At 40.0% G+C, this 22,866-nt stretch overlaps 2 protein-coding genes across 11 annotated transcripts; one reads left to right on the plus strand and one right to left on the minus strand.

Annotated features, from left to right (window-relative positions):
* Positions 1–26: 26 nt before the first annotated feature.
* On the minus strand, positions 27–4,290 carry RMI1 (RecQ mediated genome instability 1). Of its 2 annotated transcripts, none has more exons than XM_083576391.1 (2): positions 4,182–4,290; positions 27–2,418 (listed from the first exon to the last, which is right to left on the minus strand). In XM_083576391.1, exon 2 carries the CDS (start codon positions 2,382–2,384, stop codon positions 672–674), a length of 1,713 nt encoding a protein of 570 aa, XP_083432517.1. In that variant the 5' UTR covers positions 2,385–2,418; positions 4,182–4,290; the 3' UTR covers positions 27–671. The 2 variants fall into 2 exon arrangements, with proteins under 2 accessions (XP_083432517.1, XP_083432516.1); XM_083576390.1 differs by lacking the exon at positions 4,182–4,290 and adding an exon at positions 3,855–3,980.
* Positions 4,036–22,004, plus strand: HNRNPK (heterogeneous nuclear ribonucleoprotein K). 9 transcript variants are annotated; one of them, XM_083576395.1, is made up of 16 exons: positions 4,036–4,173; positions 6,318–6,381; positions 6,485–6,557; positions 7,365–7,462; positions 8,108–8,164; positions 9,447–9,490; positions 10,373–10,445; positions 11,397–11,510; positions 14,864–14,992; positions 15,187–15,488; positions 15,801–15,855; positions 17,634–17,684; positions 19,417–19,438; positions 19,518–19,600; positions 19,911–20,080; positions 20,822–22,004. In XM_083576395.1, exons 3-16 carry the CDS (start codon positions 6,509–6,511, stop codon positions 20,853–20,855), a joined length of 1,281 nt encoding a protein of 426 aa, XP_083432521.1. In that variant the 5' UTR covers positions 4,036–4,173; positions 6,318–6,381; positions 6,485–6,508; the 3' UTR covers positions 20,856–22,004. The 9 variants fall into 9 exon arrangements, with proteins under 9 accessions (XP_083432521.1, XP_083432526.1, XP_083432525.1 ...); XM_083576400.1 differs by having other exon boundaries at positions 20,882–22,004; XM_083576399.1 differs by lacking the exon at positions 4,036–4,173 and adding an exon at positions 4,359–4,505 and having other exon boundaries at positions 20,882–22,004.
* Positions 22,005–22,866: the final 862 nt, after the last annotated feature.

Raw genomic sequence — 22,866 nt, forward strand, 5'->3', positions numbered from 1 at the left:
TGTTTCAGCTCAAGACATTGGTCCACTAGGCTTACAAATAGTTTTATTTCAGGTTTTTCAAAATGAGTAAGATAGAAATGACATGATGCACAAATACCTTAAAAGTAGCAGAAAAACACATTGCAAATTGAACATTCTGACTTGCCCATCACAACAGTTTAAGCATCAATTTATTTTCAGAAAGCTTATAAAGTCTTAGAAATGAGCTCCGGTAATACTGGATTTTCACTTACAGTATTTCCAAAACCTTCAGTTATGTCCAACAGTGTCGCTTAGCCGATAGTAAGGCTCTCATCAACAGAACAGGAGGTAAGCAATTTTGAGTGATTCCCCCTCCCTCTTGCAGCCCCCACCACCTAAATCCACTCCAGAATGTTGAAGGACCCTCCAAGGCAGATGTGGGGTGAGGGCATAGCTGAATATTGCTTCACACTGTTATCACTGCCTATAACTTTTCCTGATAGCATGAGAAAGTATTTTTGAAAAAAACCAGCACAAACCTTTGTTAAAATAGACAAGTACCAATGAAAACATGCCACAGTACTAAAGTATTTTCCTACTATCCCACTGATTTTTTCTGAATTCAAGCACCCGCAAAACAGCATTTCACCTAACAACTAAATATGATTTGTGATTTAACAACTTTATGGGATCGCAAACAAGAGTTTTACTTAAATGCAGCATGTATTTAGGCGTTCTTTTAAAGTACTGAAATCATTTGCATTAATGTCTTGCAAAACTATTACTGTTGCTTTTGTCTGAGAAGGGTTAAATTTGATGGTCATCAAACAACAGAGGTCTATTAGTGCTCGTTGGCAATTCTGTAAACCTTCCTTAATTCTGGGGCCTAGGACAGGATCTTTCTTTAGTTGTTTCATTTCAGGTGCTGAAAACCCGATCAAGCTTGTTAGAATCTCATCAGCAAAATCAACTTCTAAATAAGCTGTACCATCAGATATTTTTGCTGATAAACTTGAAAAGCCACCACTGCTTGTTAGATTTCTGGTAAGAGTTACTATAAATGCTCTAATTTTCAGAGTTGTAATAGCCTTGGGCTTGTTACTTAATAAAACTGATAAGTATGTGAAGGGAAGGGCATTTAAATCAACTTTGTGGCACTTATTTTGTATTCTGCAAGTCTGTTCAGGTTGAGGATATTGTTCAAGTTCTACATTAATGTCTGTTAGCCTATTGTTAGAATTATTGGAGGGCTTTTCATTGTTTTTCTCTTGTACCATCATATTTCCAAAACGGCCTTCCATGTTTTTGGTTCTCTGGGCATTATGTTTCATTAAAAAATCTCCTGTGCTTCCTTCATGTATATCACACATTATTGTTTCACCAGATTCCCCAGCACTATGTATGCTAGGGCTTCTATTCAGAACCTGTATCTGTTCTTGCATGATCTCTTCTTCTAAAAGTAAATCATCCTCCAATGGAAACTCATAGAAATTTCCTTCCATGTTTCCCAGAACTGGAACACTTTGTTCTTCATTTTCTGCAATGAATGCTGCAGGGACTTGCTGCAAACAGCTTTCAGTAGTGGGAAGCAGAGATGTGGTGGAATTTAATCTGGTACTTCTGGTGCAGCATCTACTTTCAAAAGGGGCCTCATTTATCATTAATTCTTCATTTTCCCCAAGACTTGCCAGAAGCTCTTCATCAGAAGGGCCCACTTCATCAACAGGTATTGAAATGTCACATTCAGCAGCATTTGATTTCTCAGCATTAGGATTTCTGTCTTCTTCTCTAATAAGCCTAGCAAGAACTCTTTCCTCAGAGTTTTCCTCTACAAGGCTATCCACTTCACCCCCCAACAATCTTACATTTTCTGGTTTAAGCAAAAGAACACCTAAGCGATATGCAGCTTTCCCCTGTATCATAACCTTTGTCCCTGGAGGAAGATTGCTATGGAGAACAGGAATAGGCTGGTATTCCATGCCTTGAATGTCGTGGATGCCATCTGTCAGTTGCAGCATCAGCATTCGAGTAGGCTTTGCTTCCCAGGGCCTCAATGTTCCCTGTGTATTAGCAGTTATTTCCTCATTTACAGTATTTTTCTTTCTTATCTTTTGCAGTTGGGAATAGGCAGGCTGACTCACATCAACAAGTGAATCAATCTGTATGGAATAAAAGCTGTTCAATTCTCCCTTTGCATTGTTTGAAATGCAGTCAGGCAGAACTGGGTATTCGAGATCTCTGAGATCTGTAAGAAGCCACTGCTCAAAAACTTGCTTGTTAATAGAAGCCTGAGCCAAACTGCCACTGCCATTTTCTTGTTGAATCCAATCAATACACGCTTCTAGCCATGGTGCAGGAACCTTCACATGCCATGTAGATGAAAGCCAAGTTTCCACTCTTGCTGCCAGACCTGATGCAGTCATTTTCTTTTGAGGTGAAAGGAAAACTGTTAATGCCCTGGAATGAAACAAAATAGGTTTGCTGACTTAACTAAGTTTTTACTAAATGTCTGATTGAACAACCTATTGCCTGTAGAAACTCATGCAGCAAAATTTAACCAATCGCAACCTATTTGGTAAGCTAGCCAAGTAATTTGCCAGCTCTACCTGTACATTAAGCAGAAGTAAGTTGTCCGTAGGTCAGCAACTGAGCAGCTAAAAGTATCCCCCCCAAACTATCATATGATTACTACATTTACTAGACTAGAAAAAAAGAGTTATGGTACCCAAAGACCATCTCTTTCTCACAATTTATTGCCAGGATTTTAGGCAGTGTCTAACAGCCCAACCCTATGCATACTTTCCTCAGAATTAACTCCTTTAGTGCAGAACTATACTTCTCCAACACCCAATGCTAATTCTAGACAACAGAGATAGTCGGTTGGCCACTGCCATAATCCAGCACTGCAGAACAGAGAAGGAATGAAGAAGCAAGGGATAGAAAACGGAGAAGCAAAAGACAGAAGGAAGAGCAGGGTTTATGAAACCATCTGAATATGTATAGTTCTATCCTAAATATATTCTGATGTAACCCCAACTGAATTAAGAGGTTTGGCCCTATCAGCAAGACTGTGTGAAGCATTAGAGAAATCAATCCACAAAGCATTTACTTTGAAGTAGATGCAGTCACTTAACTAAAACCACAGCAAGATGAATGATGTGTGAATGACCAGGTCACAGTGTGCACATGTGCAAATCTTATGCAAATAACTGAACCATGAACTGAAAACGCGCACAACAAAAATTTTAAAGGAACCAAAGCAATGGAAAATTGGGGTGCGGACACAAAAATTGTTGAAATGATGGACACATTTTGTTGACTTGAAAACCCTTCCTAGCATTGTATTAGAAAGTAGATGTTTTCTAACTTTTTTTTTTTAAAAAAAACCTCTTTTTTGCCTTCCACAGCAGTCTGAAATACGAAATTAAGCACTTGATGTGAAAGTTGCCCTCAGGGAATTAAAGGTTGGTGGAGTTTTTTGTTTTTTTCTTCATTTGTTCTACAAATCATCTGAAAGGCAAGCTAAGGAAAGGTGGTGTTGTCTTTCCCCCTTAGTTCTTTTTTATTAACAAATTTGCGAGAATGAGCTAAATATTATTACAGGGGAGGTTCTCAAACCTCGTGGCCTTTGCAATCAGACTGCGATACGGATTCCCCACAGCCAACATTTCCATAAACGGATTAAGACTGCACTACTTCCAACCAGCGAACATTTAATGACAGCGCAACTCTTTTTGTTTCCTAAGCTCAGCTATTTATTAATTATTATTATTATTAAGAAAGCTTAGCCCATGGGGTGGGTCATCCTCTCAATCCCCGCTCCCCGGGACCCGAGAGCAAGGGGAGAAGAGAAACCCAAGGCTGCCCCTTTCCCCCGCCATCCCGCCACGTACGTGAGAAGCGCTCGACTCGCGTCCTGCCGCCACACGCGGGTCCTCGGGAGCCCTCCGCCCTCCCCCGCTTTTGTTTTAAGCGCCAAAGCGAACTTCCCAGGCTCGCGAGAAGTCCGCCCCGCCGGCTACCCGGCGGGAGGACCAGACGGAGTTTGCGCCGGCGCCATTTTGTTTCGCTCCGTCTCTCTCGCTCCCTTTCCCCTCACGCGCGACCTCGGATCAGTTCCGTTCTCCTTGAAGCCCTTCGCCCCCTTGTCATTACCGTAACGATATTCGGACTGATCGGACTGGCTTTTGTTTTGTAATATATATCTTAAATGTAAGTACCAAGCAAGTATGTGGCCAGGGAAAATGGAAACAGCCAGGGGATAAGAGGACTGGGATGACGCCTCAGCCGCCCGGCCGGCCCAGAGCCCCGTTTGCGAGGTTGGCGCCGCGGCAGCCGCCACGGAGGGCGGGCCCCGGCACCACAGCGTGCCTCGCTTCGAGAAGGGCGGCGCCGCCAGCCAATAGGGGTGCGGCGGCGGGGCCGGCGAGCCAATAAGCGGGCGGCCGTGGCTTGTGTGAGTGTGTGCGCGCGCGACGGCTGCTTTCGGCTCTTTTCTCTCGCACTCCTTAGCGACGGATACGGCGGAGTTAGTGCGCTGCGCGGTAAGGAGCCGAGGGGGCTTTTTTTTTCCCCTCAGAGATTTGCCGTTTGCGGCGGTGGCGAGGTGTGTGTGTGTTTGTTTCAAAATATTTCCGTGTGCTGCGTCTCCGCCGCGTCGGGCCTAGGAGGTTTTCGGGGCGCTTGTGCCTGAGGGGCGGGTGAGCCTGTGGGGGAGGGGCGACGGGAGGCCCCGCTAATGGCGGCGAAGGGGGGAGGCCGTTTCGGCCGTTGCGCTACGTGGCGCCGCCCGCTCACCGCCACGGCGTCCGCGGCCGCCCGGGGAAAGGGAGGCGGCGCGAGGAAACAAAGCTCCCCGGGTTTTGCAGCGGCGGCTGCTGCAGAAATCATGGCGGCCGCGGTGGGTGGAGAAGCGGCGGGAGGCGTTTCCTTCCCCTGTCAGCCCAGCGGCCCCGGCGCTCCCTGTAGGCTTTTCCCGCTTGAACGGAGCGAGGCGGCGCCGGGCCTCTTTTGTGTGTCTTGCCTGCCGGGCGGGTGGGCCCTTCGCTCGGGGCCGCCGCGTGGCGTTACTCCTTCCGCTCCGGGCTCCTCCTAGCAGCTCGTGGTCGCCATTACAGCCGAAGCTGCTCTTGAGAGCCGCCATTTTTAGTCGCGTTGCTCCCCAGTAAAGGCAGATCAAGCTTATGCAACTAGAGGGAATCTTCCTTCGCTCCCCGCGCGACCCGTTTATTGGGGGTTTGTTAGCTTTATTTTGACGGGTTGTGACGAGGGTTTTTGCGGTTAAATTGGGCCCTCCTGAAGCCTCGAGGTCCCTAACGGAAGTACTTGAGTGTCTTGTGCTGTGGGCCGCCTTGTCCGCAGCGCGACGGGGAGGAGAACGGGGCAATCCTTGTGGTTGAAAGCTGTTTATGAGGGGTTTGTGACACCTTCCACCACCCCCTGCTCTCCACCTAGGGCCAGTGTTCATAGATCGTGTTCTTGCTTGGCACTGCCTACCTGGTACAATAGCTCCTTCCCTCTTGCTAACACCGTTAAATCGCTTTAATTGAACTCTACGTTATGGTAGATCCCGAAATCCGTTTGTATATTGCGATTGTATGTGTTGGGGTTTATCTTGTTTTCCTCAAATCAAATGACTTGTACCAAACACAAAGATGAAATAGTAAACCAAGGTGCAGTGGTAGTGAGGGGTTTTTTGTTTGTTTCGTTTTTTTAAAGCAATAGCCAATTTATGGAAGTAAAGACACTTCTTCCGAACGATCACAACTATTTTCTGCAGTTTATCACACACAGCTTATCATCAGTTGCAATACCATGGAAATGAATTCAGTTTCTTTCACTTTGGTCCCTGGCTTATATTGAGCTTTATTCACTGTTGCGTTGCTTTAAGAAGAAATAGCGCCTTTCAAAAAATTGGACAAAGGGCATGTTTTTCATGTGAAAATAAGTTCTGAAGTTTTCTAGGATAGAAGTTGCAACTAGCAAAAAATTTGAAGGTGGCATTAATTAGCTGAGAAAACTAATCAGATCTGAGAAATCCTTCAGAGGAATTGCTTTAGTTCCTGAAACTGAGAGAACTTGGCTTCAGTAAGAAAAGTGAACGGGCATTAGTGTTTTTTCCTGTAAAACTAGAGTGAAGTCAAGATTTTGCATGAGATGTAATTCATGACTGGGCTGCAAATAAAGATATTTGATATAGTATGTACTCTTATACAATTCTTCAGAGAGATTAACTTGGGAGAAAAGAGGCATTGTTGGACAGACATTTGATATGTTTCAATTTTTTTCTGTATTCTGGAATACTGAACTGTAAAATAATGAACAAGACCAAAATGGCTGTATGTTGCTTTTCATAGGCTGGCTGATCTTTGATCCCGCCCAGAACGTTTAAGGTTTGCTTGGCGAAGCTATATAATATTGGTAAGTGCTGGAAACCAAATGTCACTTCATTTCTTTAGCAAGCTGCAGAGTTGGCTGCTCTCTTCTAAGCACTTATGGGGTTTTATTTATTTTTATTTGACAGGTTGTATCTGCGAGGCTAAAAATAATGGAGACTGAACAGCAAGAAGAGACCTTCACTAATACAGAAACTAATGGTAAGCTATCTTGTATGTGATCAGAAATTACAGCTCTTATATGTGAAAGTAGTAACTGTATGGAATATCTGTCAAGGGTTCAGAATTTATAAATGCCATGTCCAGGCGTGAATAAAAATCTCGTTTACAATCTGCACTGCAGCCACCGTAGACAATGGATGTTGGTTTAATAAAAACCTAAATTAAATGCTGCAACCAGGTCCTATTCATTGGTCATTTTAACATGTGGATCGCTCAGATTTCTGAGGGCATTTGAATTGCCTGGGGGTTTTGATTTCCAAATGTTGTATAGACTGAATACATTTCCAGTGTAGATACTTAAAATTATTACATAAATGATGAAAAAAACCTTGGGGCACTTAAAATTGTAACCATAGTGAGTTATTTTACATTCCATAATTGATAATCCCAATATAAGCATTTTGATGGGTTAGATGCTAATTGATATTGTTACTGTTAATATGACTAAAAAGCTAACTTCACAAACATACAGACTTACAGTTAGGTTTTTTTAGAGCTTTCAGTAGAAACGGACAATAAGGTTGCTTTGTTGTCTCTTCTATTGCACTTACTGTCTGGCTGTTCATTAAAGCTAAAAATAGTACTGAACAATATGGATTTGCCAAGCTTACTTTTATTAAGGCTGTTAGGATAGTAATTGTTTATACCTAATTAGCCTTGGCTTAAACTTTGAAATCCCCACATTTAAAAGACTCCTTATTCCATTTAATAAAATGAGTTGTGCCCTACAGCTTGTAGAAGCTAAAAATTTGGATTGTTAATCCTCTCTGTTTTCTAAAATATTAGGCAAACGTCCAGCTGAAGATATTGAAGAGGAACAGGCCTTCAAAAGATCAAGGAACACGGATGAGATGGTGGAACTACGCATTCTGCTTCAGAGCAAAGTATGTTCTGTTACATAATTGCAAAAAAAGTTATTGAGTATGTGGTATTTTGTTGTAATAATTTTACTATCCACAGTTGAGGATGAATAGTGTTCAGAATAAAGAGAATACCTGATAATCAGTTTAAGCATACCAGGGGTTATATCACAGAACTCTTAACAGATTTCTGTTTGGAGAAACAGCAAAATGTTTCTGCCATGTGAGACAATAAACCTGATTTTAAGAAGGACCTGACATTTTTTAAAGAAAAGATTAAGCTGTATGACATACCTGCTTTTCTGAATTTTGGGAAACGGCAGCTTATTTGTAGGGTTGAAAGCTGGTTCCTAGTTAAGCATTACAGTATTCTGTCATAACTTGTACCGTATTAAAACATATCATTAGTATTTAAATTTGAGCAAATCTGCATTAATTATTTGAATTTATTTTTTATCAGGAAACCAAAGGCAAGTCTCTTATGTTTGCTATAATAACTTAAAGCTCTGTGTTTAGGTTGGATTTATTTGCCTTACCCACTTTTAAAAATCTATCTGAGAGGTTTACTAAAAGGAGTGTTAGTGTCAGTTTCCATGTCCAATCACAGCCTTATTATCATAATTGTATTTGTGAAAATCAATTTCAATTTTGACTTCTTTTTTTTTATAGAATGCTGGAGCAGTGATTGGCAAAGGTGGCAAAAACATTAAGGCACTTCGTACAGACGTGAGTATTTACAAGTTAAACACTAATAATTTTGCATAGCTATTGTGAAAATTTTATATAGGTGTCTAGTACAAGCCACTTGTATTGATTTTTTAAAAAATCTTAAGTGTCAGGATATTCCATTCATATAATTAAAACACAGAATAATTCATATGGAAAAATTCCTGTCCCTTATTTTACAAAGCATTAAACTAAACTGTATTTCATTGCTTTGGCTTGCAATACCAGAGAGCTTAAGCTTCCAATTAAAATAATTCAAACCTGGATGGCCATTCTTTATCCAGCTATAGAATTAACTTTGCTTAAACAGTCTATCTCTTCAGGAGAGAAGTGTTCAGACTGGCATGATACTATGTACAGAACCATTTAGCTGCATTTAATCTGGAATGAATTTTTTATGAACATCACAGTAAATATACCTACCTTTTTATAGTGGGTTGACTCCTGTGAATAGACACTTTCAGTATTAAGTCTCAATAGTTAAACACTATGCTTTGTAAAAAGCAATTTTTTATATTGTGCATAGTCTTCAGTTTTTGAAAGTATGATATTGGTATTTAATGAAATATTTGGCACGATATCATTTCACATTGTGTTTGATATTTTCATTATATTGTAAAACGCCTGCAGAATGTTATAACTGTCAACTTTGGTTACTAGATCTGAGGTATAAGAATGAACTTGGGTAGTAATCACATGTGCATTAACTGACCTTTCTGAAGCTAGTGTACTTAAAAATTCACCTGCCTAAATCTAGATTCCATACATATAATTCATGGATTAGTGGCTTTCCCAATTTTCCCAGGATTTCAGTAATCTGAATCTCTACAGATTTTGTGTCTACCCTCACGAGCCAGCCTGCTACTGCAACTTCTAATGTTAAAAGTAGTTTAGGCCAAGTAACTCATTTTTACGGTCCATAACTGTTAAGCCACAGTCAATGTAGCTATCCGTTATTGTGTTAGTCTTCAGAACAACTTAAGCTTGTTTCATTGAGAGTAATGAGTATAGTTTGTATTAAATTAAAATTTATTGCTTTTCCCCCTCTTCCCTCTCCTTGTTTTTTTGGCCATATATCTCTCCGTTGCCCATGTACTGGATCGACATGCCCCTGCGTTGCCCACCATGACGTTGGCCCATCCGCCCCTGAACGCCCATGTGAAAACCCTGGTTGGCTATGCCCAAAAATGTGCTCGTTGCCAAACGGGTGCCTTACTTGACAACTTCTGATTGAATGCCCATGCCCAATGCCAACATCCACGAACGCCAATGACCAATGCAGTACAATGCCAGTGTTTCAGTCCCAGACAGCAGTGGCCCCGAGCGGTATGTCCCAACAGTTTATGCCTCACTGCCTGATTAGAAAGAGAGAAATGTATATTATTACCTGCCTTTTATATAATTAAATAGTATCCCCGTAGACGGTGTATTGTTTTTTTTAAGTTTTCTGTCTTATTTTCCCCATTAAGTCTTTTTTGTCACTGAACTTTTACGTGAGTTGCCCACCCAACAATCCACTAATTTTATTTCAATGGAAGGAGCACAGCTTCAATTGTTGTATATTTGCTGCATTGTAAATCAGATTGTTTCAAAATAGTCTCTCGCTCTGCTCTGTCTTTGTGGTCCACCTTGCTCCCCAGCATTGCCTGTTCATAATTTTTTCTGATGAAATGCTAACTCCTGGTTCACTCTCCTTCACTTCTCATTTGTGTTGTCTTTTTTGTCTTGCATTTGTATTCGTTTTCTTGCAGAGCCCATTAGTAACCTAATTTCTAACTGGACTCATAACCCTATTCCAAATATAATGTTCACCACCTTGCATATTCCCATGTTTCCTATGAGAAGGTGTGCCAGTTTAACAATGTAATAGTGAGGGTATCCTAAATTAGTGGTGGCGGGGAACATGAGTATTCACTCCTGCTTTCAGTTCTTCGTTAATTTCTTGTCCACTTAATCTGACTCCTTCCAAGAAACTCATTCTCTTATCTCCAAAACCTTATTTTAAACTTGTATCATTTATATTATTGGGCATAAACAAAGGTGCATGTGCTGTATCTTCAGTAAAAGGTTTACTTAAGTGGGGAAAATTAACTCGTAAGTTCAGCTCTGTAAAGTTGACTTATAACACATAAAATTATGAATACACAACTTACTTTACCTTTCCCCCTATCTTATTTGTGACACCTGATGCTTAATGCTATTTGACAGCATACTGAGTATAAGTGCAGATATCGAAACAATTGGAGAAATCTTGAAGAAAATTATCCCTACTTTGGAAGAGGTAAGTACATTTGGGTGTATACATCTGAATGGCGAGCTTCAAATGCTCTTGTTTTCTGTCGCTAACTTGCCCTCTATTTAAAATACAGATATATTGGAGTGTCAGCAAGAGTTGTTTGTGTATAGCACACCAAATAAAATTAAGTTTGAAATTTTAATGTACTGAGGCAGGCCATAGGTCCATGTAACTCAGTATTGTTTTGTATTTTGATTTTACTGTGTGAACCGCCTTGTCATCTCTGGGTATAGGGTGGTATATATATTCAGTTAATAATAATAAATCATCATCACCTTGTCTACACTGATAGCGGCTCTCCAAAGTTTAAGAGGGGACTTTGTCAGCCCTTTCTGAAGATGCCAAGGCTTGAACCTGGGAGCTTTTTATATACAAATTCTATCACTGAGCTGTGGCCCCTTATTTTCTTGGGGTGCATTATCAATAGAAAGGTCACTGTGTGTGGTCATAGACCTTGATAGTAGGGGGTGATTTTATTTTTCCTATATGCTGAATATTCCTTGACTTAAATAAAACCCACTAAGAATGGTAATCTCTGGCTGGGAAAGTATTTTAGGCTGGTCTACTTATATATGCACTCTTTCCAGTTAGATTTTCTACTTGGAACATTAGGAACCCCCGCCCCCCACTACAATATCACAGCTGTGTTTGAAACACCTTTTAGATTTTTAAAAGCAGCTGGCTGGACTGCATAAACTTGTGTTAGAGTAAAATCAGGTCCCTGAACTCTTGGATAATGGTACTACTTTAACATTTCAATCGTAATATATAAACTGTTTGGAGAATGATGTCTGGATTTAGTAGGTGATAGGTACTAGAAGTTGGAAATCAGAAAAAGTAACAGTATGGTACTGTACTGGGTAGTAAATGGGTACTTATTTAAGCAAACATCTTACTGACTGCTTTTCTCATTCTTCACCCTGATTATGTCTATAGTATCAACATTACAAGGGAAGTGACTTCGACTGTGAGTTAAGGCTGTTGATTCACCAGAGTTTGGCTGGAGGAATTATTGGTGTCAAGGGTGCTAAAATCAAAGAACTCAGAGAGGTAACATAATTTTTGTCTTTTGATATAAGCATAGTTACCCTAATAATAATCACTTTCTTGAAGATGCTGTTCAGTTCATAGTTGTTACTAGTCATTGGGTGGCAAGAATGCCTCAACCTTACTAGAATTTATTCATCTTGTGCTGCTAAAGAATTAGAAACCCAAATATGTGATTAATTTACAAACACAGAGTTTCCTTTCAGTAAAATACCGTATTTTTCACCCCATAGGATGCACCGGCCCATAGGACGCACCAAGTTTTTGGGGGGGGAAATAAAGGAAAAAAAATTTATTTCCCCCCACAGGCGCTTGTGGGGCAGGCAGCGGGGAGAAGCGCTCTTCTCCCCGCCGCCCGCCTGCAGAACAGGTCCGGGGACAGCGGGAAGACGCGCTGCGCCTCCCCGCTGTCCCCGGAGCTTGCGGGGCTGGCGGCGGGGAGAAGCACACGTCTCCCCGCCGTCAGCCTCCAAACGACACCGGGATGGCGGCGTTCCGCCTCCCTGCTGTCCCCCGACCTTGTGGGGCTGGTGCTGCGGCTCTCCTGAAGTCTGGAGAGCGAGAGGGATCGGTGCACACCGACCCCTCTCGCTTTCCAGGCTTCAGCGAAAGCCTGCATTCGCCCCATAGGACGCACACACATTTCCCCTTCATTTTTGGAGGGGAAAAAGTGCGTCCTATAGGGCGAAAAATACGGTAAAGTGTAGAGAAAGAGATCAATTTTATTCTGGTTTTAACTTTGGTTACTAAAATTGGTGACAGTTTCTAATACTTCTGTAGTATCTGAAGCTGTTTCTCATTGTACAGCTGAAATGGTTAGCGCAAAAGGTTTGTGGGTGCCTGATCCCCTGATGGAACTTGTACTCCAGAGATTCTAGAGAAACAATTTCTTAGCAGTTACTGCAAAGGTGGTGTTTTCCACATAATTTGTACACCGTAGTTGGAGGTTCACCAAAATCTGAGCCTGTATAGTAGCGTCACTAAGTGTAAAAATGGAATACGAAATCTATAGAGTGCAAGCATAGCCTAATAATTGTCAGACACTTCACAGTGGTCTTGTTAAACACATTTCACTCCTGGTATAAGGAACCAACTTGGGCTGCTGACAAAATAGCTCCTTAGAGATTCACTCAGTTTCTGGAGTGCAGGTCTTTCTATAAATTAGGGTTCCGAGGCTAAAAAGTCTGTCTTTGATTTGAGCACTCATGGGGGAATACTGGGACAAATCCAACTACAGTGGTACCTCGGCTTCAGGGTTACAGAAACTTCAGGCTACAGACTCTGCTAACCCAGAAATAGTACCTCGGGTTAAGAATTTTGTTTCAGGATGAGAACAGAAATTGTGTGGTGGCGGCGGGAGGCCCCATTAGCTAAAGTGGCCCTTCAGGTTAAGAACAGTTTCAGGTTAAGAACGGACCTCCAGAACGAATTAAGTTCTTAACCCAAGCTACCACCGTAAACATGACTTGTATACAACTTACGAATGTGTTTAAAGTTGATGATAAAAGCAAGTAGATCTGTCACAATTGTGTCTGCACAGTTTTGCTCTGCAGACCTTTTTATGACTGTTGAAGTGCGTTTGCAGCCTGGCGATCTTTCACTGGAAAATTTTGAACCTTTAGACTCATTGTGTAGACTTTCTTTTATTCATTTTATTAAGAAAGGACATTGTTTCATCTACTCTTAGAGGCAATAGTAAGACCAGTGTTGCAGAAGCTCGCTTGATCCCCAATTAATTAAATACTTAAAGTCAAACCATTTGCTAGCTGTGGTGGCTAAGCACTCAATTATTTAGACATTTAAAGAACAGGGTTTGGTGCTGGGACTTCTTTGGCTTCATCTTTCTGCATCTTTGTAGGAGAGAAATTGAATGTGGCCCTGTTGAGTGTCTTGCACGCTTTGAGGTTATTGAGAATAATAAAAATAGCACCACACTTTATTGCAACCCTGAGTTAGAGGTTTTGATTTGCGATGATTCCTTCTATTTCGTTGGGACATTAATGTACTTCTTGCCGTTGGCTCTTGTGGACTTCTGCCAGGGTTTGTCCTAACTAAAACTGCTGAAAAAGTTCATACTGGATTTTGGAGCGGATTCATGATGGTCCAGCTCAATTTATTCTGAAACGTTTGTGGCAATATTCCTTGAATCACTTAGCATAATGTAGCATGCTAGCATTACTTAGTAAATAGTAATACAGTCGTACCTTGGTTCTTGAACACCTTGTTGCTTGAACGTTTTGGTTCCCAAACACTGCAAACCTGGAAGTGAGTGTTCCAGTTTGCAAACCTTTTTTGGAAGCCATACGTCTGACACAGCTTCTGTGGCTTCCATTTGAGTGCAGGAAGCTCCTACAGCCGATCGGAAGCTGCGCCTTGCTTTTTGAACATTTTCGGAAGTCGAAAGGACTTCCTGAACAGATTCCGTTCAAGAGCCAAGGTACGACTATACTTAGCATGATGTCAGTAAAAAGTCCAATTTAGAAGAACAGGATTTGTTGGTAGCCCCAGAAGTAGTTCAGGAAAACTGCTTTGTGATGTGGTCATGTTACACTTAAAAGAGCAGATACGCAATTGGGAATGTTCCTATGTCCAGGCCTCCTATATCAGGTGGAGTTGGTAGCCAGGAGTGTTTGTCTACTGACTTTGACTAATGTACCAATGGTTTGAATGCCTGCTAAAGAAGGCTTGGGCAGGCCCTAATACCTTCTTGACTGGACCACAGTAATGTGCAGGCTTTGGAGCTGCAGCAACTTGACAGCTTGGAAACTTTACTTGGTTGGTTAGATATGTCAGCTGACAGAAGCTTATAATAATAATTTGCTGGCGCTCTTCTGGCAAGAAATTTTTTTTTTCAGACCAAATTTAAGCCCAGATATCAAGCTATAATGCAGTTAATATATCATAAATTGTTAAATTTAAGGACTAACCTTTGGAGGGAGTATGTGACATGTGTAGCCCCTCACTTGGGTTGAATGTAAGTTGTGGAAGATGTAAGATGTGAAAAAGCATCAGTTCTACTTTTAAATGCATTTTACAAATTTCTATTTTGAATTCGGGAGGAAGGAAGGAAACTCAATAGGGGTGGGACCATAAATCATTCCTGTATTGTTGAATTTTAAAGATATCAAACAGTGAAAAGTAGGTGAACCATAACTAGTGTAATTATATGGTTTGTATGTACAAGCCATGAGAGTGCATTTTGAGAATGGAGTTTTCTTAGCTTCCAGTTTATATTGTTTGTGCCGCTACTTGTTCAGCATACAAATCTCAAAAGCAAGCTATGTTAAATAGTTTTCAGCTTTCTTATTGGTTAGAGTGTATTCTAAATAATTTTTTACTTAAAATTTTCTTGGCAGAACACTCAGACCACCATTAAGCTTTTCCAAGAATGCTGTCCTCATTCTTCTGACAGAGTGGTGCTAATTGGTGGAAAGCCTGATAGAGTTGTGGAATGCATCAAAATAATACTGGATCTTATATCAGAGGTAATTTAATCTTTACAATAATTTGTTTTCATACCCCCCCACGCCTTTTTTTTGCAAAGATAGTTGCATTTTTTTTGCTTCAAATAAGCTATACATGTAACTTCAATAATTGGTAGTCTTTTAATATATGTGTTAAAATATAATTGTGGGAAATGTTCAGAAGACTAAAGTTGTTTTCCTTTTTTTCATATTAGTCACCAATCAAAGGACGTGCACAGCCTTATGATCCAAACTTTTATGATGAAACGTACGACTATGGTGGATTTACAATGATGTTTGATGACAGAAGGGGGCGTCCTGTGGGATTTCCAATGCGTGGCAGAGGAGGCTTTGATCGAATGCCTCCAGGTCGTGGTCGTCCAATGCCTCCACGAAGAGATTATGATGATATGAGCCCTCGCAGAGGACCTCCTCCCCCTCCTCCAGGCCGTGGTGGTAGAGGTGGCAGCAGAGCTCGCAATCTTCCTCTTCCTCCCCCTCCTCCTCCCAGAGGCGGGTACGTCAACATTGTAATGATTCAGAGTGCATTTATAGAGCAGTCTTGAGCTAACAGCTGCTTAGAGTAGGGTTTGTGCTTGGGGGAGAACATAGTAGTTAATAAATGGAACTGGTTTTTATGTTTGTTTTAAGTGGGATGGATGGATTTATAAAACATGAATTTCTGTGACATGATATTAGTCTAAAAGTAAAAAAAAACTGATTGCTTTATCTTCTTCACCAAATCAATTTGCTTATTTATGTATTTGACAATGTCTATGTGAGACTTTAACTTGCAAACACTCTAAATTATATCATTTGCTTTCTTAAGGGACCTTATGTCTTACGACCGAAGGGGCAGACCTGGTGATCGCTACGATGGAATGGTAAGTTATGTTCAATAGGAGAACTCCGAATACAGTTTTTCGGTAATTGGGTATCTTGAAAGCATTGTTTTATGTATGACTTGGGGTATCAATGCCCTTTTACAATTTTACCTTTCACAATTAACTTTCAGTTTTCTTTAAGAAATTGTTCATGAATCTTGAGTATTTGGAGACTTTAATAGTATTGTAGTTCAAGTTTTTCTCTTCACTGGTACTTGTGTACTTAGAACAGAGCTTTTGAAACTGTGTCACGACAGGTTAATGTGTTGGCTGCAGTCTGTAGGCTTTCCTGGGGCTGGAAAGGAGTTAGTTTAACCTCCAGTTTGCTAGTAAAACTAAATTACTGTGTCACAAAATGATGCATGTCTAAAAAGTGTGTTGCCAGCATAAGAAGTTTGGAAAGCTCTGACTTACAGGATCTTAACCTTCAGGGTTAGGAACATGATTCTAATTGTGAGTCATCTTTTTCAAAATGAGTAACAGTTCTGATGAGGAAGAAATGTATTTTGACCAAGTTATTTAGGTCAGAATCATGTAGGGCTGTGGTTCCATAGTATTTTATGTTTGCAGTATGAAAGAAATATAAAGTTATATTTTACTGCTACTAGTTACCTGAGAAAGAGGCCCGTTGACTTCAGTAGGATTATATCTAGGTGGGCAGGTATAGAATTGCACTGCAAGGCTCTTAGCGTATACAAGATTTCAGCCTAATTTACTGTGTACAGAATGCTTGCTTTCCTGCATGCCTAAATCAGAATTTACACTTCCTTAGGAATTACCAGAGGGGAAATGAACTCAGTAACTGCCCATAACACAAGTGACTCAGAAGCAAATGTATTACAGTATAAATTTTAATATAGTAAAAATACATAGTAATATAGTACAAATTAAATCAAACCCCAAACTGTATTTTAACTTATATGTAATAACTGTTTGATACATTGAACCAAGTCAGGCTTATTTATTTTATGTTACTTTATTTGGGGCATTGTGAGAGAATTTATGTAGGTAATTGAAAAAATAAGAGCCTGTGATATATAAAGCAGTATCCAATATTGCGTGTGTACAGGGCCTGCCACTTACATGAGGGTTCAGCTCTTGGTGTCCATATGCAAAGGCAAAATCACGTAAACCCAGGAAACCCCCAGAACTACTCCCTCACCCTGCGCAATCATCCAAACTTGTACAGAGCAGCCCTGGCCTCTGCCTTGCTTACTGAGCTCTGGGAAGGCTGTGCAAGGCCCTGGCGGCATCCCATAACCCTTGAACATCCTTCCCAGAGGCTGGTAAGCAGTGAGTTTTCCCTACCCTTCTTTTATTTCTTTTTTGACTGTCTGCCCAAGGTCACAATTGTGTAAGTAAATTATGCATAAGTGGTGGCCGCTGCACACTTCTCACACAATGGGATTTTCCCTGCACCCCCCACCAAATCTCTAGGGATTCTCAACCTTTGTAACAGAATGGGGTGGTCTGCATGGGGAAGGTATGGGAAAAGGAGCATTCTCTGCATCTGATTGAAGTCAGTTCTGCTTGCATATGGACTTCACTCACGTTGCTTAAGAGCTGCACTTGGCTGCAGAATAATATAAGTAGTGCATATGGAAATTGCCTTAAATTTTCACCTATGAAGCTTGTTTTGCATATATTCTAACATGCAAACTGGTTTATGCAGTCTTTATCACATAAGTTTTCAGGCACATAAGCTTTATGATTTATGAATCTATAAAGTCCCAAATAACTTGTTTCAAATGTATTTTTTCTTTCTTCTCTTTGGCAAGATGATGCAATGTCATGTCAACGCTTGCGATGACATAGAAACGCCAGAAATGGTGAGTACACTAATTAAAAAGCCTGCTTTGATTAGTGTTCTTGATGGTAGGAGAGAGGCAATAAGGAACTGGTTTTGCGCATAAACTGCCATTGCTAAAAGCTTCCATTTGGGGGTTTGCTGGATTTTAAGCAAGTAATACTTTTAGCAACAACTTTCTCCTACATCTTCTCCTAGAAGCTTGTAGTTGAAATGGATATGTTTAGATTAAACTCAAATACTTGTAGAGGCAAAGGAAACAGTTGCCTTAAGTATGGATGATGCAAAATTTTCCACCTACTGCTTAATTTGTACTGTGGAATTCCTTCTCATATACTCTTTCAATCCCAGAAATGTATAGTTAAGTAATATGGGATGAATGAAACATTAAAATACCTGAAGCAGTGATTTGAGTTCCTTATCTTAATGTCTCCTGAAATGTGTGTGCCTCTAAGTTGGCAACTGAAGACCTGAAAGATTCAAAAATGTTTTTTTCTCTTAATATGTTGTGTGTTTGATAGGCCTTAACTGAAAATGTTCAAAAACTTTTATAAACCTGTGTGCGCACACCAACATGAAGAATGTATGCATACCCATGTGTATGCATAAGCTGCTTAAGCTGGGTGGGGACAGAGGGAGAGCTTGCCAGTGCACCAGGAAGGCATTCCATCACATGTTAAATTAGCGGAGCTGAATTTGTAACATACCAATTCTTTTGCTCTATAAGACTCACTTTTTCCCTCCTAAAAAGTAAGGGGAAATGTGTGTGCATCTTATGGAGCGAAAAATACGGTACCTATGACTAGAACTGAGAATGTTTTCAGTGTTGATGGGAATGTAATTAACATTACTGCCTGCCTTTTTTGTACAAGGTTGTCAGAATGTTAAATAGGGTTCAGGGGTAATAGACTATTATTGAGGGCTATATAGTTTAGTCATTATCTGGTATTGGAATATAAACTTTTCCACTAGAATTGTTATCGCTGACTTTGCATGAATCATGCTGCATAAAATACGCCTGGTCAGTTACTGATTTGGTGTTCTGCATTGGAAAGTACAGTGGTACCTCGGGTTACAAACACTTCCAGTTGCAGAACAGAAATCACGCAGCAGCGGGAGGCCCCATGAGCTAAAGTGGTACCTCAGGTTAAGAACCGTTTCAGGTTAAGAACAGACCTCTGGAACAAATTAAGTTCATAACCAGAGGTATCACAGTATTTTGAGATTGTTGAGATACCTAGAATCATTGGGGAAGGAGTTCCACAATGCTGGTGCTTTGGTGGTGAAAGGCCCTTGTTCTCTTTTGAAATCCAGAAATGCACAGATTTTACCTATGGTTTTATGGCAGAGGTCCAGTTATATATAGGTGGAGCTATATAGATATATATAAAGGTAAAGGGACCCCATACCATTTGGTCCAGTCGTGACCGACTCTAGGGTTGCGGCACTCATCTCGCTTTATTGGCCGAGGGAGCCGGCGTACAGTTTCCGGGTCATGTGGCCAGCATGACTAAGCCGCTTCTGGCGAACCAGAGCAGCACACGGAAACACCGTTTACCTTACCGCCAGAGTGGTACCTATTTATCTACTTGCACTTTTGCGTGCTTTCGAACTGCTAGGTTGGCAGGAGATAGATAGCTAGATATAGATACAGATAAAGATACAGATCAGCTGTGTAGAATACTTTCGTTAGCTTCCATGTTACATGAAACAAAAGCTTCTAAGACTTTTTCTTTTTGTTTCCTTTTTGCTAGTTCGAGGGTGGATCAGGATATGGTAAGTTTTAATGCATGTGTACTATATACAATTTACTGTTCAGTCATTAAAAGAGCAAGATGCATACGTTTTAAATCAGACTATTCTTATGCAGGGGGCCGTGGCTCTTACGGTGATCTTGGTGGACCCATAATTACAACACAAGTAACAATACCCAAAGATGTAAGTATATTCCCTGTAGTTAAAATATTTTCAAATAAACCTTGCAACATACGGTTTTTAAATCTTCGTGCAGTATGTTAGACTTACTGTTATCTTCAGGGTTATATGTTAAGCTTGAATTCTGCTTTGAAGGAAATGGGTTGAAAATTTCCTCCCCAACTTGTTATTGAACATACTGTCCAGGAGTGCTGCCTAATAAATTGTCATATTGTGTAATGGTATGTTTTTGTACTCTGGTAATAACTTTGTATGTTGTAATATTGCAATTACTAGCTGCTGCTAAAAAAAAAACCCTCACTTTTTTTTCTAGCTGGCTGGTTCCATTATTGGAAAAGGAGGCCAGAGGATCAAACAGATACGCCATGAATCAGGAGCTTCAATCAAAATTGATGAACCCTTAGAGGGCTCAGAAGATCGGATAATAACTATCACAGGCACACAGGACCAGATTCAAAATGCACAGTATTTACTGCAAAACAGGCAAGTTGCATAGAACTGCAGCTGTAAACTAAATGTGTAAATCATTACTGAACTTTGTCTCTTGTATGGTATGCCTTTTTAAAGAAAGCTATTTTAAAAACAAAAAACACCTTTATGCTGGTAGTGTATACTAACTTCTGCACTTCGTAGTATGCCTTTCTCTTCTGTTTTCCATTCTTACTCTATGAAGACACCCTCAAAACTAATCTTGCTGGAAGTGACCTTAACCAAGCAGTCCTCATTTCTCTGGTGAAAACTGCTGCAAAAAACCTACTTGTAATCTATTACATAGAGCCTGTAGAAAATATAGAAGATTTCAGTGGATGTTGGTCTAGTTCTGTGTGGAAGACTAGTGATTTTGTTGTTTTTAGATAACCAAATCGACAACAAATCGCAGTCTGCCATATGGCACAGACCATGCCTCTACAGGACAAGTTGAAAACTATTGGTGCTGTTAATGCAGCATTTCACACCTCACTGGCATTGCTTCCTTTTCTGCCATGTATAACAGCTCTAGGTTGTACTTGCTTTATTTCCTCTAACATCAGCTGTCTAGTGAGCATTTTGCAATGTGTAACTTGTCTTTTTGAAAGTAGATAGCTACTAATTACAAACTGTAAAATTTTAACCAGTATGTATTGTCTAATATTTATAATTGTGTAAAATGTATTTGCAAATATTGATTCAAGTTGTTTGTTCAACCATTCTAATACATGCCTTTTTTTTTCTTTTTCCTTATAGTGTGAAGCAGTATGCAGATGTTGAAGGATTCTAATGCAAGATATTTTTTCTTTTTTATAGTGTGAAGCAGTATTCTGGAAAGTTTTTCTAAGACTAGTGAAGAACTGAAGGAGTCCTGCATCTTTTTTTTTTCTTAAATCTGCTTCTGTTTAAAAAGCCAACATTCCTCTGCTTCATAGGTGTTCTGCATTTGAGGTGTAGTGAATTTTTTTTGCTGTCACCAGATGTAATGTTTTTAGTTCTCTACATATAGGTGGGTGGGAGTGGGGTGGCTTGCAAAACTAACATTGGTATTTTGAAACAGCAGCAGAGAAGGTGGATTTTATTTTTGTTCTATGTTGGTTGTAAACTGTAATGTTTTTTCTGTCACTTGTGAACCATCTGCTTTATACCTTTTTTTGTTTTGAAGAGGGAGAAGAGTACTGGTAGTTCACTTACCTATCCCTGGCATCCATTCAAAGCAGTGTGCAGAATGTAATGCTCTTTTGTAAGATGTTTTATGATTTTAAAAATAAATTTAGTGAACCAATTCTTGCAGTCATTTTTTTAATGCATACTTCTGTAGCTAAAATACACTCTCTACACCATTAATTAAGCTTGGCTTTTTCCCTATACCAGAGAAGCAGAACACCCAATTTCATTGTTTTGGCAAATTGGGAGTATTGATAATGCACTGACTCCAAAGTTTGATGTGTGAAGAAACTGAAAAATATTGAAACAGTTTTACGTTCTTGTTACTCCAAATGTATGCCCCTAATTATTGTACTGCAACTTGTTGGTTTGAATAAAATTTCACAAAATTTGGTTTGTCATGGAATAGCAATTGACTGTAGAGGCTGTTGGAATTTTAGTCATTTCTAGCATTTGCAATCTTGCCCATATCCAACTGTAACTTGTTTAAAATGTTTCTATTGTATAAAAACTGAATGACAAAACAATTGTATCTCACTGTTTGAGTTGCATAGAAAATGTGTGTGGAATCAAAAGAACCTGGATATTTTCATGTAAAAATCTCAGCATTTGTATTAATAGTTTACAAGTTTATTTGTCTCGAATAAACATTGTAATAACATCCAGCTGCATGTAACTTCAAGGTTTCAATATTTACTCTAGGTTTAATTCTCTACAGACTTAAAATATTTTCCTCTTTGTGTTTCACAATAAATTAAAAGATAAATTGAAATCTACCATGCCCTTCTTTCTTAGCTCTGAATGCTACACTGAGAAGCTATAGAAGAACATTTGCCAAAGATTCCTTCATTTGAGATACCTTTAGTATTTAAGGAAGAACATCTTCATGAGGGCTTTTTGCAAAACCTGATCATGTAAGTGCTACTTATGTCAAAGTTAAAAAATGGCATACAGAGTTGCAAGTGGAGAGGAAGCTATGCTGCAGTGGAGTGCTTTAGAGCAAAAAGAACAATGTAGATCTGGATTGTCTGACAGATCTCTGAATATGAAGTGGATCAGCGGTGATACTTGATACCCCACTGGTGAAATGAAGACTTGGATTAATCGAAAGTGGATTTTCAGGAGTACAGAAGAGCTCCATTCAGTTTTGGTATTCAAACAGATATTTTTGGACTATTAAGTTTTATGCCATTTGCACTAAGCTCTGATTAATGGAACTTTAGGTTTTCACAGAAAATGAAACGTCCTTACATTAGAGTGTATTTTTAATACCTCTGATGAAATTCACCTAAAACAAAAGACTGCCTTTAGCGCTGGGTGTTTGCATTTCATGGAGGGGGGAGGTGGGTCACATCCTGCATTATGCATCAGGATTGGAGGCTCTTGTGTCCTATTTCTGAACATTGAGTAAATGGGTCTTTAATCAGAAGCTTTAGGCTCCAGCGTACAGTGGTACCTCAGTTCACGAACTTAATCCGTTCTGGAAGTCCATTCTTAAACTGAAACAGTTCTTAAACCGAGGTGTGCTTTCCCTATTGAGGCCTACCACCACTGGTGCCCTTCCACTGTTTGGATTCTGCTCTTAGACAGAGATAAAATTCGCAAACCAGGACACTACCGGTTGTAAACAGGAC

Source organism: Podarcis filfolensis (assembly GCF_964270895.1).
Source record: "Podarcis filfolensis genome assembly, chromosome: 11".
In the NCBI taxonomy this organism is placed as follows: Eukaryota; Metazoa; Chordata; class Lepidosauria; order Squamata; family Lacertidae; genus Podarcis; species Podarcis filfolensis.